Source organism: Anabas testudineus, chromosome 7 (assembly GCF_900324465.2).
Source record: "Anabas testudineus chromosome 7, fAnaTes1.2, whole genome shotgun sequence".
In the NCBI taxonomy this organism is placed as follows: Eukaryota; Metazoa; Chordata; class Actinopteri; order Anabantiformes; family Anabantidae; genus Anabas; species Anabas testudineus.
In genome coordinates, this window is record NC_046616.1 from 11,091,853 (window position 1) to 11,106,566 (window position 14,714).

General features: G+C 39.6%; 1 protein-coding gene across 4 annotated transcripts in view; it reads right to left on the reverse strand.

Annotated features, from left to right (window-relative positions):
* clstn1 (calsyntenin 1) overlaps positions 1-14,714 on the reverse strand; it is a 32,603-nt gene that overhangs the window by 15,527 nt on the left and 2,362 nt on the right. For 2 of the 4 annotated variants that reach the window (XM_026368700.1, XM_026368696.1), the window contains exons 2-3: positions 3,736-3,858; positions 1,310-1,339 (exon numbers count right to left, since the gene is read on the reverse strand). In XM_026368700.1, the coding sequence (XP_026224485.1) occupies positions 1,310-1,339; positions 3,736-3,858 (153 nt within the window). The remainder of the gene's footprint in view (positions 1-1,309; positions 1,340-3,735; positions 3,859-14,714) is intronic. The other 2 variants (XM_026368701.1, XM_026368699.1) reach the window with 1 other exon arrangement.

Here is a 14,714-nt window from a genome sequence, read left to right on the forward strand (position 1 = left end):
AAGATCAGCCACAGGATTTGAGAGCCAGGGAATTGTAGATTGGGGTGGGTGGTGTCTGTGGAGGAAGCCCAAAAGCACTGTCATATGGGTGAGTAGTTGGAGCAGTTGGGAGAGGGTGTGGGGCATTTAGTATCAGTAGACAGTGTCTTTTCCAAGCCACTTGAAAACATTGCATCCAGTCATGCAGGCAGAAACCGAAAAGATGTGGACAGGCATTTCACAGGAGTACTTGGGATATTTTAAATCAAAGCCCAAAAAGAAGAGAGAGAATAGTATTTGAAGTGAAGATCATTTATGTGTGTAATAAGCAAAATTACAACCTATCTTACGAGATAAAGATAATAAAGGAAAAAAGGAAATGATAATCTTTATAATAGAGAGCAATTCAGCCATCAAAACCCCCAAAACACTGTGAAAGGGAAAAAACAAAAAACAAAACAGAAAACCCCTACAATAATATTTTTTCAGAATTAAATAAAGTCTTCCTGTGTAAACTTGCCTCTCCCCCAAAGCTACTGCAAAATGAATCCAAGTAAAATAATACAAATCATAGAAAACCAAACTGGCACAATAACAGTATTCAAACAAAAAGTACTGGATGAGAACTGGGGTTAGAAATATCAACTTGCTTGACATCCACATCAAATGACAACTGCAGCCATGCTAATGGTAGAGATTAGTGGTGGAGAATTAACTCAAGAGATCCACTGAGGCAAAGATGCAACAACAGAAACTTTGCAGCAGAGAGAGTTTGCATTAGTTAACAATCTCAGCAGCTTTCATTTAAAAGATTTCAATGTCAGAGAAATCCGCAGGAGTCACTGTAGCTGTACAGATCTGATGTTGGTGACGTTCTGTTGATCTTCTATAGATGCAAATTTTGGTGTCAATTTCTGATCCAATTGAGTTAAGTGTGTCATTTTAAAATGTATGTTATTATTAAATGTGTCAAATGGCTTAGCTTTCCGTGTTCTTTAATTTACAGGACTGGCAGCAAAGTGAGAACTCCTGTTTTTAAGCAGCGTTGTGTTTCCTGGTGACAGCTGAAAAACTGTTAGGGTCTGCAAACTGCAATGGATGTCTCATGCACAGATATTTCTAAGTACAGTCAGCCCCACATCACACTTTTCATCCAGCTGTAGGAACTCCAAAAAATTCAGGGTGAGAAAAAACGTAAAGTCGAGAAAACCAAATGGGAAGATTACAGAGCATGACGGGAGTTTCTGTGTAAAAGTGTGGATGCTGTTTTGGCGTTAGTGGGTTAATAATAACAACTAAGCACAAGGCAGAAGAAAGAGCCCAAGTTCACCTTCTTCAGTGAGGGTCACCTCAAAACTCTCTACAAGGAAGGGAGAAAAGATAAACCGAGATCAGTTAAAAGAAGAGTTAGAAGCCCAGAGAAAGCACAGAGAGGACAGGGAGGAAACTTACGAAACCAGCATCGGAAAAGCTTAAATTCAGTGTCTTCTATGCAAAAAATCTTTTAAAGAAAGGACAGATTTAAACCTTTATGAAGAGCCGGTTGTGTCAAAGTCGTTACAGATTTATTAATAACTCAGCAAATTCTTTAAGAAGAAACAACTAGTGAAAAAGTGACAGAAATTAATTTTTGGAGACTCGTCTCCTCTCTCTTCTGTTTCCTGTTGACTAGTTGATGGGTTGATTGTCTTTGTTTGAAACATTAAAATTACAACACATCCTTTAGTTTAAATCTGTGGAGCACAAAGTAAAATGAAAACATGGCATGTGAAGTTCTTTTCTCCTCTGATGTTTGCTTTAAAGTCTTGTCGAGGCACCCAGCGAGTTGGTAATTTTGTTTTCACCAACCCGAACAATTAAAATGGATTTCACATTAGGGGCTGCTGTTCAGGGCCAGTCATGCAGTGGGAGTTGTGGGCCTCCGTGCTCACCACAGCTCTAATGACCTGCTCGCACCAGAGCAGAGAGGAATTCCTCCGCTTTTCACTGGTCACACTGGCCCCTAACCTCGGGTCAGCACGGCCGCTACAGTGATAGTTACATATTGATTTTACAGTCTGGAGCTGCAGTAATTGTCCAACAGTGAGTTATAAACTGAGAATATTCACAGGCTCTTAAATCAATATGCTGTATGTCCAGGCAGCTGATTTGATGAACTCATTTGCAGGAAAGAAGGATTTCGTCTTCTGTTCACTCTCTATTATTCCTCCGTGAATCAAATAACCCAGATCTGGTGGGTAAATCTTTGCTGCATTGTGTTCCTCACTTATTTTAATAGCACAGTCAGCCATGAACACTGAGCTCATTTTCAAGTTTGCGAGGGCTTTGGTTTCAAGTATTTCAGCTCCAATCACCTCACTGAACTCACCACACAGATATGTACAAAAGAAACACTTTCCCACCCTGATACAGACTAACTCAGAGAGCGGCTCCTCGTTGGTGTTAAAACACACACCTATTCTTACTGATCTGACTTAAGAGCCCGTGATTTGGCTTTTCGGCAGCCTCTGGGTCAGCTTTACAGTGAACCCTGTTTGTTGGCACAGATGGGACAACTAGAGGGAGGCTGGCATGACAGAGCTGCTCACCCCTGCTGCCACGTGAAGCCAGATTTCTTGCTCTGCCTCATGAGAGCTAGTTCACGGGGGCACGCAGTACGTTTGCAAAGCCCTGCTCACGAAAAAGGGAGCCCCAGCTGAAAGAAAAGGGAGCACTAAGCTCAGTATTTCATGCTAATTTACTGTGAAAGGAGACTAACATCATGCAGACAGTGAGAATATTTAATAGATTGTTCTTCAGAAATGATGGGCCTCTTGCTGAAGCTGGCCCCCTTAAGGACTGTGTGTATCCGATTAGTTCTGAAGAACGACTGCATTTCGGAGAAGATCATTACATTTGGCATCTCTTCTGACAGGCACGTGGCCGTTAAAGCCTCACTTGCTAAATCAGGAGATGCAATCTGAGATAAAAATGGACATATAAAGTAGAGTGAGAGCACCGAGTGTGAGGCGGGTAGCAGACAAAAGATCACATGACACGTGATGCCAAATGGTGGGAAATCGTTTCCAGTGCTGTTGTGCTTTGAATCCTGGCCAAAGTCAATCTCAGTGTGATTAAAAACCCCACAGCGAATGCTGCCTTGCCACATAAAGCATACTAATTGTGCCTCTTCAACTTCAAAAATTAAGGAGTATTTTTGATCTGAATTTCAAAAGTGCCAATGGTCACATTACTCAGCAGTACGTCCTCATTACTGTCATTACTCCGTCATGAAATGTCCAAATACCAAAGTCATTTCTTAAAAGTGCATGAAATCAGTATTCAACTAGATGATTCACTAGTGCGTTAGTGATTATTTAACTTGTGTAAGTGATATATAATCTTAAATACAACCCATGTAAGAGAAGGAAAGAGTGTGATTGACAGATAATAAAACACACTGAGGAAAGAGGGAGCGTCTCATATTAACCATGTCATTACATTTAAGGTTGTATTTCCACGTTCAGTAAGGTTTCATTTACAATTAAAACCCATTGGCAATTACACCGCATGCATCTAAACGTACAAATCAATGACCTTGAAATGAAATTATTCATACATGAACGGCTTGTCTGCATCCACCACGTGTTACACAATCTCAGGTTTAACAATGCAGACGATTTAGTTTGTTTTCTCTTGAAATGAGAGTAATTCTGAGTAAAATGAAGCTGAGGTAGTGAAGGAGCGGCAGCAGCAGTGATAAACCTCCTCTCTCACCTGCATAGCGTAGAGGAGCGTCCTTGTCCAGTGCAATTAGAGGAGGATCCAGAAGGACTTTGTCATCGTTTTCTGTTACGATCCCATGGTACGTCGTCTCAATCCATGGTTTGTGCTTATTAACTGTGAGAAACAGAAAGAGTTCATGTTAATGAGCTATAATAATAATAAAAAATAATAATAATAGAAATAATTTCTGCCCCGAGACAAGATGCCTGGTTTTCTTCTTACTGACACTAATCAGCAATTTACATCTTTCTTCCTGTGCTTCTAATGATCAGATTTCTTTTGTGTTTTCTCAAATTACCAGTCTGGCTTTTATCTGTCCTCCCAGTGCAGCTTAAGTAAATTTTTAATGAGGTTTGGATGCTTTTAATGGTATTTTTGGAAGCACCGTATATATAAAAGGGATGTTACACCTTAAAAGCATCTGCTACAATTGTGAACTATGGAAAAATTCAACAATGTGTTTGTTTTTTATAGGAAGTCACATGAACCAGAGTGAAAATCTTGTAATTCTCCATCTTTAGGCAGCATTGGTCTCAAATTAAATAGTTGAATTCATCCAAAATGAAACTAAATTTGAAGATGATTTATGATAAAGCTGCAGTAATGTTCCAGGAGACAGACAGAACCACAATCCATATCAGTTAATGAGTTTTGACAGTGGATTTCACAGGAACGATAACGCTCTGGCTTTGACTATCAGGATAGTTTGTGGAGCAAAAGTTGGTTCTTTTACAGTTTGGTCTGACAAGCATCCAAGCCAGGAACAGGACTCTGCTGTAGCTGGAGGCTGCAAAAACAGCTGCAGTGAGTGACATATTTAGACTGGCTTAGAAAGCAGTGTTGATGCAGCTCTCTTACAGACAATGTGTGCTCACTCCTGAGCAGGAGGAGAGCATGGCGTTTCTGTGCTACTGATCTGCAAAGGTGAAGCTAACTCAGGCTGACATCACACTGTGGAGGACAGACACACTAGGACCGGGCACGTTTCCTGAAGCCAAGACAGCAGCAAAAGAACCACACGTCCAAAGTATTTACATCACTCTGCCTGTAAGATAAGACTTTATTGATTCCCAAGGGGCAAATTTATATTTTGGAAAAGTTTTCAATGCAGGCACATTATCATGTTAAGTTAATTAGGACTGCAGTGTGTCATCATTACATAATTGCTTTGTGCAAGACCTATTTACAAGCAGCACTATTTTTTGCAGTGAGATGAGGCAGCTATCGCAAATAAATATGTGTAATAGTTCATTGCGTGTTTTAAAACTATTATACAATATAGGAAATCAAGAACCTGCTCAAATCAGACATAGTGCCCTTCTCCCCTCACCTAAAACCCCAAGCTATCCTTAGTCAGGAGATCAATTTCAATGTAAACAGTCTGATGTCTGAAGTACATAATAATAATCCAGCTGGGGTTAAAAACTATTTCATAATTCAAAAAACATCAATCATTTGCCAGAGGTTTAATATATCTATATTTCCTGTGGATTTGTGGAAGAATATTTCTCGATACAAATGCTGCATTTCAGCTGTCAAAAGTATGCGTGAGTATGTCATTCCCAAAGGCAGCAGCAGGAAATAAAGCTGCTACAGGATTCAGGTTTCTGAGATTTGGTGTTTAAAGAGACAAAAAGCAATAAGGCTGCAACAGTAACCAAGTGACTGTTAGTCAGTCTTTATTATCATCGTACGAAAGCCAACATTAAATATGTGGCTTTTGGCAAATAAGTAATTATCACTGTTGGTGAGTATTTTCTTCACGTTGAAGGTTCCCTGTGAAGCTCTTCAATAAAAAGATGCTTCAGCAGCTTAAACTGTATTGTTATTGTCCCTAAACACACATGAGAAAACCACTTTTCTACCGTATTTGTGCTATTTTGGTAAAAACTTGAACAGTCAAAAGAAAGCACTTGCTGTAAAAGTCCTGAAATGTGTTACTTCTTATACTTCTTACTACTTATTTGTGTATTTGAGTGAATGTTTTAAAGGATACAAAAACAATTATGGAAGAACACGTCAATTCTTCTCAGATTATTTTATCAAACAAAGCAGTCAGTAAATAACTGTGGCAGGCAGTTACACATAATACACTTGGTATTTATGTATCAATAGTACCTCTGTGTAATATGTGATAATTAATGTGCTAATTTTACTTATCTTATTTCGACTGTGTCTAAATGTAAATGATTTGGCGTTTTTGTTTTTTTTTTTCCACTGATGACAAAAACAAGAAAAAATAGATTTGAGTGAAGATGCTAAGCATTACCAGCTTCATTACTTATTGAAGCACATTCTCCAGCCTGTGTTTTCCAATTAACTGTGAACAATGACACATTCTAAGCCAATGTTCATCTCAACAGGCAGCATCATTTCAAAAGACAGCAGATTAATTACTGCGCCTCTGTTCCAAAATGCCATTCAAGTATGTGCCGTGGCTGCCAAACAAAAACGTTGTTGGCATCTGTGCATCTGTAAGACTTCCAACTGTATATGTGACCTGCATCTTTGTTTCTTTGAAAGTATGAAAATAAAGGAACATAAACATATTACTTCTTATGTAATTTCTATTACTCATTTCTCGTCAGCTAACCGAAAGGGCTCCTTAAGTTATACAGTACATCCAGAATCATTACTGTTTTTACTGTTCTTTCTAATTATAATATGTTTTGTGGAGTGAAATTAAATCCACAGTGCTGCAGAAAGCTTCAACATTACACGTCGAGCATTTGACTAACAGTAAAACGCGTGATGTTCTATAACACAATCTGTCTCTGCTTCAAACGGTAACCAGATTAAAAAGAAAACACACAAAAGCATAAATACATGCTGTGGATGTTTTCAGACGACATTCAGTGTCAGTTTGCAAAATCCAATTTCAGCAGAGCAAATGACTTGCATTGTGTGACATTAAATAATTTAGTGTAATTCTCAGTGATTATGCGATCAATGGAAATTAATTACAAGCTACTTGCACAGGATTGGTATAATGTGGGCACCACAATGAATGAGAATTACCTGCTAAAATATTTTTTTTTCCTATGAGTGTACTATACTCAAGTAGACAAATTTGTCACATTGCACAAAGAGAACATGTTTTATCTCATCTGCAGCATTTAATAATGACATTTTTGTTTCTTAAAAACATGGCTGAAATATTTTGGTGTGTCTTAGCAAGAAATATAACCGTTTACATTGCATTTAGAACATGTTTTTATCCCTTTATTATAGATTTCACAGTAGAGAAATGACAGGAAATAAGAAGATGTAAGCAAGGACGCTGCTGAACTCAAAACATCTCCTCTAATAGATTAGCAGTAACAGAAATTCAGCATGATTTGGCATGTGCTTCTTATTTTCTCACATTTCTGACTGCTGAATGCACATTTTGCAGAAATGTGTAAAGATTTTCAGGTCACATTACACTTCTAGTTGAATCTGGCAATACTGTCTTTGTCAGTCATTTGGAAGAGATCAAGCCCAATAAATTGTATTTGCCGAGCGTCTCCTGACCCGAAGTGAAGCGGATGTCTTTAGACAGACTGTCAGGTCAGACTACTACAATAATCTGCTTTAGCTCCTACAGACAAACCGTTAGCCCGGTCACATGTAGGCCTCACATTTTTCTGTGAGTCGTCTGTGGCACTGAATGATACAATATCATGCAACATAATGCAAAGTCCTGCTGGATTATGCAATACTCTACAACCTAATCTGGAACAATGGCAACAGCTGAACTCTGAACTTAACAAGAAGGCAGTCTGACGGTGCTCTACCTGTATGATAAGCACAAACATCACTTGCCTTATTCTAGAAGAAACACTGTCTTTGACGTCATTTCATACACTGTAAACAGACACACACATTAAATTCCTGCTGACGTAAGTAAAACTAAAAACTAAATAAAAAAAAAAAAAAAACTGGTCACATTTTGGTAACAGTTTGATGGTAAGAAGTCCAGCAAAGTCTGACAAAAGGGACCGACGTTGTTTCAATTGAAACAAGGCACAAGACAGATATTCTCACAGATGGCAAAATGTGAAGCAGAACAACGTGACACAGCTTAAGTGTAGGCATGAGGACAAAAGGCACACCCAGGAGGCCCTTTCACAAATTCAAAAGCAAACCGCAACACTGCTGCAGATCACCGTTTCAATCAAAGCCCCTTTCAATCTCACACCTCCAATGAAATGAAACCTAAAGCCCGATTTTTCTTAATGCGTGAAATTCTCACATACATTGTGTGAAATTGCCATCAAGGCCCTTTTGACAAGACAGCTTCATCATCCCCCTGCGAGCCTGCGGTGAACGGAAGAACATTTGTTGCGTTGTGACTTTGCTTGGCAGAGAACATTTTACAAAGAGCAACAAAGATGTGATTTCCACAAATGCAGACATATTATTCTTGGAGATTTATTACATACGACATATACTTTTTATAGGATAGGACTTCCATGATAATAAGGAGACTCTCTGCATTGTTGGACTAGTTTGCTTCTTCAGAAGGGGGGGCTTTAGGATTTAGAATGGGATGAGATTAGGAAAGGGGCTTTAAAATGATGGCCTGCTGCTGAAGCACTTGGGATATTTAACATGGAAGACTGCCACTTTCCTAATTTAACTAAATTAAGAAACTAATTCAACTAATGCAGGGCATGCTCACTACTGGTCCAATTGTAACCTGCAGACTCACTAACATAAAAGCTGATCATTCAAGAGGAGGAGGACTTTTCTAATGAATAATCAACATTAAACTGATCAAGATGCTTCTGGCTTACTGCAGAAGAGGCTCGTCAAGCTTGTCCATTTGTGTGCTCCATCTACTGTTAAGTGACGTAACGTTTTAAGGATGATGTAGTAGGAATTCACTTGCTTAATATCATTCATCCATAAATCCTGACATGTTGATCTTGAGGAGGTCAGGACGAAAATATGTAGCGTGTAAAAGCATCTTCAAATGTGGAAAGTAATAGTGTGTAAAGGTACTTTAACTTCACCTGGCACGTAGATATCTGTATATTGAATGTAACCACTGAAAAAGACGAGGACAACGCTGACACACTTCCACGATGCCTTTCAGTGAAAACATTACAATAGTGGCTCACTAATCTCATTCAAGTCATAATTTTCTGTCACAATGTGGACTGACTGAAGAAATGCGAACATAAAGATATTTATTAAAAAAAAAAAAAAAAAAAGGTCATTATACATGACTGCAAAAAAAGGTACTATAGGGGGTAAAGTCAAAAATGTATGACAGTAAGTAAAGTATTGGGTTAATGGGTTAAATAATGGATATTAATTTGGCAGTTTCATCCTCTGTTGACATAAAAACAGGGATTTATAAAGTTTAAAATCACAGCAGACAGTGGGCTACTGTACCCACTTACAGCCAGGCAACACCAGTTCCTGGTACGCAATCCTGTTACACAGCGAATAAAGCCAGTGACATTTAATCCTATAATGGGATGCTGCTATTTCATTCACCAACAAGGTCAAGCGACAAGCGAGACATCAAACAAAGCCACGAAAGCTGCCAAAAACCAGCCACTGCCAAGTTTTTATTGTGCGCATCTGGCCGTGAGCTTGATCCCACCACGACGCCGCAACATCTGGAATCCACTTTGAATAAGTTCAACTGATAAAACGGAGGGAGACCTCAGGAGAACATCTCGGAGAGAGCGAGCAGGGTTCAAACAAGGCCGCCTTATGACACAGGTGGACAAGATAAAGTACGTGGTGTGACTGCATGTACCAAGCTGTGATGAGCCCGGCCATCATCTACTGATCAGCTCTGTTTCTCTGTTTCCACCTGCACTGTTGAATCTCAGACACTATTAATATAAAAAGCACTGCTTCTTAAAACGAGGCTTTGTCGTGTATAAAAATAGACTGGCTTAAGCATTCAGCAGTCAACGAACTGCCCTACAACGCCTCAGCTCAGCAGAATGTGATTTAGTTGGGTAATTGATAACAATTATTAAAAGATAATAGTGATTTTGTCAGTTAGAGCTGTCAAATATTTCAATATATATAAAAAATATTAAATTAGGAGATAACTGCTCCATGTTTATGACATCTTAAGGTAACCTAGTTAATAACATGTAGTAATGCTCCTAGTATTGTTTTTTTAAAACATATATTAACTTTAAATAAAATAATTTGTGTTATTATGATTAGAGAAAACTAAATATTTTTGGAATTAAGTAAGAGCTTTTGTTGCAGTTCACATTTGTCCTGTTAAGTTCAATCTTTCATTAGTGGTTTGAACAACATCTCTATGTTTAATATAATTTAACTAAGGACACCTACAAATAGTCAACTGATTGTACAGTATGTGTATTTATTTTTAGCCTTTGTATATTGTATGTTATGATCAATACTTACATGATCAATACAATAGATTTGTCTTCTTTGATATAAACCTATTTGTTGTCCAGATTGATTAACACTGGAACTTTTGAGCTTCCCTTGCAACTCACACTAAATAGTCTCGTAAAGTAACGTTTCTAAATAACTTCCATCTGCAACAATCAAAAAAATAATTCTCTGTGGAGGCACATCTTAAACAATGTGCTGCCATCTGGGACTCCTTTCCCCCGCCCCCAGAGGACAGAGTAACATATTGACCACTCACACAGACACAAAGACAAAGCCCCTGTTTGGTTGCGTAGCTCTTTTATTGAAGCCTGACCTATACAGTTTGACCTATTAACCGTGATGAAAAACTTCCTGCGAGAACGTTAGGGCCACAATAGGTGGTGGTAATCCAGAGGTTCAATGGGATGCCTGTGCACACTCCCCTCTCCTTCCATGCCACTGCTGTGATGCGTCATCCTCACCGAGGGGAAACAGAATCATTCTGCATCCACCCAACGCCGGCCAAAAGCTTTGCATAAGCCCAGCTGCTGTGTAACACTCTCTCTGCAGGCTAAGCCAAATGATCCCAGACTGTTCACAGGCTACTGGTCACTCTGGGAGGACCAGAGAACTACACCACAGCTGTCCTCATTGTAGCAGCATCACTATAACACATAACCAGTCTGTAATTATCAGATGAAGCCTGATAACGCCTGGGAACCTCTGAGGGCTTGTTGTGTAATGACAATGTAGCAGCCAAGAGTCAGGCCTGTGACACGCTGTGGAGCTCTGCTACATCGATTTAACTCACATTTTACATTCACAGCCTGCAAGTCTTCACCTTCTTTGACAACATGCAAAGGTAAAGCTCAAATACACCTCATCACAGGGCAGGTCCCATAGAGAAACATTCAACTGTCATTACTGCAGTTCTGTTTACATGTCTTATATTTGGCTGTTTGAGTGCTCAGTATTATAAATATATTACCCTGACATTCACAGGCAACATAAGTGGCAGCGCAGTCTACGAGCCGAGCGTGCAGCCTGTCTTATTGTTGTCTGAGACTAAATAAAGCCTCTCTGTTGCCAGGTTGTTATTGATATTTGTCCCATTAGCTGCAGCAACACGCTGAAGGAAAGCGAGAGTGTATGTTCAGGCGATAGTCAGACCTTGAGGGTGTTTCCAGGGTGATAGCAACAAAAAAAAAGAAGTTTGGAAAATCTGAGCAGCTTAAACTGTAAGAACAAAAACACGGGAGAATATGGAAATTATAGGACTTATACAAACTGTATGAGCAGTAGATTTTTTTTTAAGTTGCTGTCATTGCCAGAAGCAGGGTTCGGCTTTCAGACAGGCGTGGTTTCAACAACCACAAGGCACCTTCATGGCTTTTTCTGAAGACTGAAGTCAGACAGAAACATGCAGCAGAGACAGAAACTGCAGCCAAACAGAAGAAGTTATGTGATGCATCCAAGTCTGAGTGAAGCAATGACTTCAATTATGCTGGTGAGTGGCTCTCTTAATTCTGTGGACCTGGAGTAATCAATGGGCAATCAGCTCACGCTCTGTAACAGTGGGCACACTCCTCTGTTTGTCTTGACTTACAAGCTCCTGAGCTTGTTGACGCAAGGCACCTCCATCACAGACTGGGGACTGTTCTACGAAGGCTTGAAGGACCCTTAAAGGAAGCCGAGGCCTCTTGGACCCTCGCTCACACAGGAGAGCCTCTCAGTTTTCCTGCCAGGCAACAACATTTGTTTGTCTTCCACGCAATCACAACCATCCAGCAGAACGAGCACAGCGTGGACGGCCGCAGCTCTGCTCTGAAGAGGGGGCTGGGAGCCGCGGAGCCTCGAATGCAACTCAATCACCTCTCTGTGTGAACGGCCACAAAAGAGCCAGTGAGAGCGAAGAACGAGAGTGAGTCGGCCTTGTGAGTGCACAGGTGCTCGGGTGGAGACGATCCCCAGCCGGTAAGGTGCTCTCTGGTTACCTGCCAACCGTGGAGCCTGAATCGAAATGAGAACACGCCCAAATGAAACGCTCGGCAGTGCCATGTTTCCCCAGCAGGCAAGGAGTGCCAAGGGAGGAGGCAACTGCATGATCTGGATTTTTATTACATTCTATTAATAAAAAAATATATATATTAACACATTGAGATTTGCATAATTGGTTTTTACTTTCAGAGTTAAGTCAGTTGATTTCTATACTGACTAAGAAAAAGGACACTTCATGTCACATTTCTATTATATTTCATCTTTTTGTGGATTTGGTTTGTGGCCTTATTATCTTTACAAGCTCTACTTGACAAAACTGACCACATTTGTATCTAATTCATATCATTCGACAACATATACTAAATGTTTTAGCACAACATACACTTATGTCATGATGTTGCTTTCATGCTGTGAATCTTACTCCCACTGTAAAACTTGAAGACTAGGGCTCATGTGAATGTAAACTCCTGTCTTTTTGGCCAACACAACACCGCAGTCATCTTGCACAACTAAATATTCACAACTGAACGACCCATTCTTGACAGTTCACTGCCTCCATTCAGCCCACAAAGGCACCAATGAGAGGAAAGTCACCGCCGACCCAAATAAGTCCAGTGTTCTCATGGCCTATCTTTCCAGCACCACGTGGCATGTTACCAAATGCTTCAACAACTTAGCACTTTTGTGGGATTATCTCATATACACATTCTTGAGGGGCTTGAATCTTGGTCCTGCGAACAGTCTCCACATTGTGACACGCTTAGTCAAGTTCCTGTTCCTGAAGTCTGGGCCCAAAACCCCTTTGTTCTTCTGAAAAAAAATGACTAAGTTAACTTGTACGAACAGGGCAAGTAAACTGTTAATCCAGGCAGTGCAGGATCAAATGGTCCTTATAATACTCCACAGAAGCAGTAAAGAAATTTTAAATAATACTTTAACCGCAATGCAGTTCCTTCATTCCTACGTACATTTTCATTTCATTTACAAATTCTGTAATGTGAGCCATCAAATGGTTTTATCTATTCATTTATTTGTTGAAAATTAGATGTCACTTTAACCAACTCAATGTTCACACAAACAACAACATGTGACAAATAAAAATGGGGCTACTGGGCCAGTGGCTATTAGTGGCTGTTAGACTAAATCACTGAAATAGCAATATAAGGCTTATTCTGAACAAATTCTGATTCGTTGAGTATTGAATTTTACCCAGTTATTCAAGAAATTCTGCCCAATCATCCAAAAATATAATAAACATTTGTCTGAGTCTGACAAATAACATAGAAAACTTCAGATTCTGATGGTCACAGGTCAGTGGCCATGACTCCATTCACTGGATATTTGCAGAAATTCACATTAAACTTGTACAAAAGCGCAAATAATACTTGGCACAATTCACATATTCTTCAACATTCACAGCTGCCATCAACCAATCAGAATCAAAATAGCCAATTCTTCTGCAAATTCAGCCAAACTATGTCCTTAGATGAATCTTTTTTCAGTGACTGATGACGTTAAAGCAACGAATCTTGTGGCGTGAAGACACTGTGAAACATGTGGAGCAGAGCAGATCACCGAAAATGGATCCTATCAATCAAAACCACCTCGAGTGCTGCACTGACACAGTTGACAAAGTGAAACATCTGAAACTGAGCTGATTCACTGGTTCCCTAATGTCATCACATTTTCACTCAGTGGCCATCACCCTGTTGGTATTTAATGTTATTTCTGTGGAAAAACAAGCATGTTAAACTGATGCTGAATGATCATATACAGAAATGTTACTAAAGCTGCATGGGAGGCAAACAATGCAGTCATTGTCAGCTGTAGGCATGCACACTTTGTCTGCTATAGCACAGCAAAACGACATACGTAACAGCTTGTAAGGCTTAAAATGGGCTTAAAATCCCATCATCTACAGCAAAGAGAGAATGTAGACATAATCATTTCCCTAGGGTCAATCAGGCCACAGATGGTGGTCACTGTATGTTTTAGTTTCTGGGATCTTTTAATCAATATTCATTCATTTCATAAACCAGGCACAAGGTTTCAACCATTACCGTTTTTGAAGGTTATGGTAAAGTTGATGAAGGCTGATGATGGCTTTTAGTGCTGAAAAGTAGTAAGTAGAACTTAGAGGACGGCTTTTATAAGATAAGCACACAAAATATGCTTTAAAGTAATTTCCAAAATATTACATGTTACAAAATCAAATGAATATTGTGATGTTGCTGTGATCAGAGAGGACTCTCAGACCTACCCCACATAACAGACCAATAAATGGTTTCAAAAAGAAAAATAATGACCCGACGCTTTGCACTAACTGAACACAGTTTTCAGTGGATCCAAGGTGCGATTCTCCAATGGATGCAGGAAAATCATCCATTGGAGGCCTGTGAGGAAACACTTAGACCTAAACAGCACAATCTAGTTTATTCCAGCCATGTGAGAAAAGTGCATATGTTAACTCAGCACCACACAAAGCAGGGCATCTCATTTGTTCAACTAGAATTACTTAATTCAATGATGAATGGGCCAAGAAGTCTCCCAGCAGCCAGCTTTTCCTTTGTCTGACTGTGTGCACAGAGGAAGCTCGTGCATATCTGCAGACC